General features: G+C 39.4%; 1 protein-coding gene across 4 annotated transcripts in view; it reads right to left on the reverse strand.

Moving 5' to 3' along the window:
• Positions 1-5,000, reverse strand: part of Past1 (putative achaete scute target 1) — an 80,164-nt gene that overhangs the window by 45,665 nt on the left and 29,499 nt on the right. Inside the window, exon 1 of one of the 4 annotated variants that reach the window (XM_086534341.1) lies at positions 1,062-2,086. The exons of the other annotated variants lie outside the window; for them this stretch is intronic. Within the exon in view, the coding sequence (XP_086390467.1) occupies positions 1,062-1,867 (806 nt within the window). The 5' untranslated portion in view covers positions 1,868-2,086. Of the gene's footprint in view, positions 1-1,061; positions 2,087-5,000 lie in introns of those variants that run through there. 4 annotated transcript variants of the gene reach the window in all.

The following is a 5,000-nucleotide window of genomic DNA, read 5'->3' on the forward strand; positions in this document are numbered from 1 at the left end:
CGTACATTCTGGCAAAACAGGGCTTGGCGAATTCCCTGGTGATTTATCATCCCATAAGGAACCTGTCCAAGCTCTAAATTACAAGGATATATCTGGTGGAGGTTTGCTGGGCTTAGCCTGAGTGCCAATGGAATGCAGGCCATGGCAGTCCCTGGGATCTCTGGGTGTATTTTATCGGAAACTTTTTCCACCTTAACCCATTCACGACGGGGGCATTCTAGCCTTGAATGTCACAATGCCGGGGCGTTCGAATTATTAGGCCTAAATCAATTAAATGGCTGGCACAATACTGTGCCGCCCAGCCACTGGGCTTTTGAATGAGCGGTACAGTACTGTACCACCCGTCCAGAGAGGGTTAATGAATAAAGAATGCTAATTAAATGGCTCGTATACACACTACTACAGTAAAGTTAAAAAAAAAAAGAATAATCTTTCTTATACGTAGATCTGCTTGTTTCCTTTCTTGGAAATATATGTATTTTTCGCTCTTTCTTTTACATTTGCAATCTTTTTTACAATGCTTTTTCTTTTGCAATTCATATGTCTGTCATTTTCACACAATATCACTTGCAACAAATCAACGGCAAGATAACACAACACATTCAGCTTGAATGACACATCGCTCCCGTCACATAACATTTACACAAATTTTCAGCCATCAAAATTATCAAAATTATTCTTGTCAACATTCTGCACCGCCTGGCGTCTTTTCTGAGCTTATGACATCCTCCACGACACTTTCATAAGTTCTTTTTCAACAAAAATTGTTTCTTGCACTGTGCCACATCATCACTTCCATTCCGGTTATATGTCCGACGTTAATATGTATATGTATATATATGTATATACATTTTCTGACCTTTCAAAAGTTACGCTAACCACAGTAGAAATTACTTTCAGCGACGAACTAAATTAGGGAAGAGTGAATGCGTTCCGACACAATTTGTCCATATGGCCTTAAAATTATCAAGCTATAATCATAAAGGCAATATTCATTGCCTGGCTCGTGACACAGACAAACCATCGACTGCAAAATTCAAAAGGAAACGCCATCGTCTTACCTTCGGTTGACGTCGTATCGTAGAGGTTGATCCCAGAACGACCCGATGTAGACCCGGGCGACCTCTGGTGTATTAAGCACTTTGCCGAGGGACCACATGAGGGCACCATACACACGCATGAGCTGCTGGTGGTCAACCATGTCAGCTTTGTTGAGCACAATTCGGATCTTGTCATCGTGGCCCCTCAGAGCCTCGATCGACCGCCTAAACTCGTCACTAATGTCTAACTTGTGCGCATCGAACAGGAGGATGATTCTGTCTACCCGCTCTGCGAACCACTCTAAGACGCCCGTGAACTCGTAGCCTCTGTCAACGCGCTGCTTCTCCCCAGAGAGAATACCTGGCGTGTCAATGATGGACAGACCCTTGAGCACCGAGGAGTTGACCTGCGAGCACTGGAACCTGTTGAGGAAGGCGTTGCCAAACTTGGACAGGGGTCGGAAGGGCTTCTTGGGGTCCACTACTAGGGCATTGCCAGGAATGACCCCATCGGTCTCCCCGTGCATGACGGCTATGAAGCCATCTGTGGTGGGCTCGGGCCCTATGCGGATGCCGGGGAAGTCCCTCTCGAGGAGGTACCTGATGAAGGTGGTCTTACCGGTGGAGTACTGCCCCACCAGGAGGATCATGGGCTTGGCGTCGAAGTCGGGGTCGTCCAGGGCAGGCGAGTGGAAGTCATGGAACTGGTAGCTGGACTCCAGGGGGTGGACCTTAGCCTTGTAGATCTTCCTGAGGCCCTCGAGCACCGAGTCGTACACGTCCAGCTGTTTCTTCTTGGCTTCATCTTTGTTAATCCACGAGAACATGATGGCGGTGGTGTCCCCCTCTCCTCACGCACTCTCCTGCTTCGGCTTCGGCTTCTTCAGCGCCTCCTGCTGCTTCTGCTGCTGCGTGCCACGGATAACCCCGTACTCACCAGCCCCCGGAAGTTGACGTTGTGCGGTGTCAGCTCTGAACTGAGCCACGGTCGCCATCTACAGCCAGGCCGCCGCACTACGCCGCCCGCCACGCTTGACTCGCCCCTCCGCCCCGCGCTCCTCCTCCTCCTCCTCCTCCTCCTCCTCCTCTCCTCCTCCTCTCCTCCTCCTCTCCGCCGCCTCCTCCTCCCTCTTCTTCTCTTCCTTCTCCTCCTCCCTCTTCTCCTCCTCCTCCTCCCTCTTCTTCTTCTCCTCCCCTTTCTCCCTCTTCTTCTCTTCATTTCCCCTGCTTCTTCTCCTCTTCCTCTCCCTCTCTGCCGCCTCCACTTCCCCCTTCTTCTTCTTCTTCTCCTCCTCCTCCTCCCTCTTCTCCTCCTTTTCATTCCCCCTCCTTCTTCTCCTCTTCCTCCTCCTCCACCGCGCTCTACTTCTTTTCCTTCCTCTTTACCATTTTCTTCTCATCTCTATCCTCCTTATTCTCATTCTAGTGGTCCTCCTCGCTGCATATGTAACTCGTCCTCTTCTTTCTTCCTATCTTCTTCTCTTTCTCCTCATTCTCATTTTTCTTCTACCTTTTCTTCTTTTCTTTACTCTAATTATACACAATCGCTCTTTTTCCTAAACCTTCTCCTCTTCTTCTTCTTTTTTCTTCTTCTTCCTCTTCTTCTGCTTCACCTCCACCCTCCACTTTCTCCTCCTCCTTCTCGTTCTCCTTCACCACCACCACCTACTCTTTCTCCTCCTCTTCCTCCTTCTCCATCTCCTTCATCACCAGCATCTACCCCTCCTCCTCTTCCCCCTTCTCCTTCTTCTTTTACTTTTTCTTCTTTTTCTTCTTTTCCTCCTCCTCCTCCTCCCCCTCCTCTTTCTCCTCCTCCTTCTACTTCTCCTTCCCCACCACCATCTGCTCTTCTTCTTCTTCTTCTCCTTCTTCCTCCTCCTCCTCTTTCTTGCATATCTCACCCCTGCAATACGATGCTGCACTCTTGCATGCTCGTCCTCTTACAGCTTGCATGCCTGTCTCACGCCGTCACTAACTTGTCCTGCGGTGTCCGTGTTAGCTTCGTACTTGTCATCCTAGCACCTGTTGCTTAGGGTATATGTGCTTTAATAGCTCTGTCATTACGAGCTTTGGATAACGTTTTCGTTCCATGTTTCAAATTACTAAAATTATGTCAAATTGAAGCTATATTAAGTCACATACACATTAATATGCTGGTACAGATTCATAAAACATCAAAAAGAAATTTCACAATATGGACGTCAAATTCTCCAGAATCATTGCAAATTGAGCACAATCAAGTGCAAACCTTTTAGATTAATTATATACTGATTCTAAACGTAAGTAACGCTTAAAAGTATCTCCAACATTCAAATTTATGTGGCGTGAGAGATGGTAGTAAAATACTTGAGTTTTCCCTTTAAATAAACAAAGAAAATGGACGCACGACAAGATTTACGATAAATTTTCAAATGACGAAAAGTAATCCAACAAATATAACGTTATTAATTCTCAGAACAAGATTTGATACAACTGAATTTATAACAGCACATATAAAAAAAGAAATTTTATGAATATGATATAGCACAACTTAGTAAAAATAAGTGGAATGTCACAAAATATGATAAGGGTTTTATCAAAATCCAAATTTTATGATAATCATGATATTCCACGAAACACTAATAAATTTCAGTAACTTTTGATAAAAAAAATCACTTCCCATAATCCATTACCTACTTTGATCACGTTATTCCCTGAACAGAACATGTCAGTGACACGGTTCAAATCAATTGCACGCTGTTGCATATTCATAACTGCATTATATATATATATATATATATATATATATATATATATATATATATATATATATATATATATATATATATATATATATATATATATATATATATATATATATATAGGTATATGTATGTGTGTGTGTATATATATATATGTGTATATATATATATATATATTATATATATATATATATATATATATATATATATATATATATATATATATATATGTATATATATATATATATATATATATATAATATATATATATATATATATATAATATATATATACATAATATATATATATATATATATATATATATATATATATATATATATATATATATATATATATATATATATACATATATATATGTGTGTGTGTGTGTGTGTGTGTGTGTGTGAGAGAGAGAGAGAGAAACTCACTCATACACACACACACACAAATGCAGATACAGTTATATGTAAACGAGTATAATACATATACAATGTCGTAACTTAATATGATAAAGACATAACACTGCGACAAAGAGAACAAAGCAATACTTTCACTCAGATATGGGAAAACGTCATGCACAAATGATAATAATAATGATGATATTAATAATAATCATAATAATAATAATAGTAATAATAATGACAGTAATAATGATAATAATAATAATGGTAATAATAATAATGATTAAAATAATGATGATGATAATAATAATAATAATAATAATAATAATGATATTAATTATAATATTGACAATAATAATAGCAATGATAGTAATAACACTAATAAGAATTATAATGATAATGATAATCCTACTACTAATGATAATGATTATAATGATGATAACAATAATGATAATAATGATAATGATAATAATAATGATAATCATTGATAATAATAACACAAATAAGAATTATAATGATAATGATAATAATGATAACAACAGTGATGAAAAATAGCAATAATAATAATGATAACGTTATGATAATGATAATTATAATAACAATAGCAATAATGATAATGATAATTTTTCCAAATAACACTAGTAATATCGGCTATCATTTATATTTTCCTTTTCAAACCAAATGGAGCAATCCCATTTCCTCATATTCACCCCCCCTCTCCCCCTCCATCTCTAGCCCCCTTCAAGTCTTTTCCTTCTCGTCATTTAACCCTTACCCATCCTCCCCTCCTCCTCCTCCTCCTTCTCTTTCTCCTTGTC

Source organism: Penaeus japonicus, unplaced genomic scaffold, assembly GCF_977035675.1.
Source record: "Penaeus japonicus unplaced genomic scaffold, GWHDUDI00000001_assembly GWHDUDI00000041, whole genome shotgun sequence".
NCBI classification, from domain to species: domain Eukaryota; kingdom Metazoa; phylum Arthropoda; class Malacostraca; order Decapoda; family Penaeidae; genus Penaeus; species Penaeus japonicus.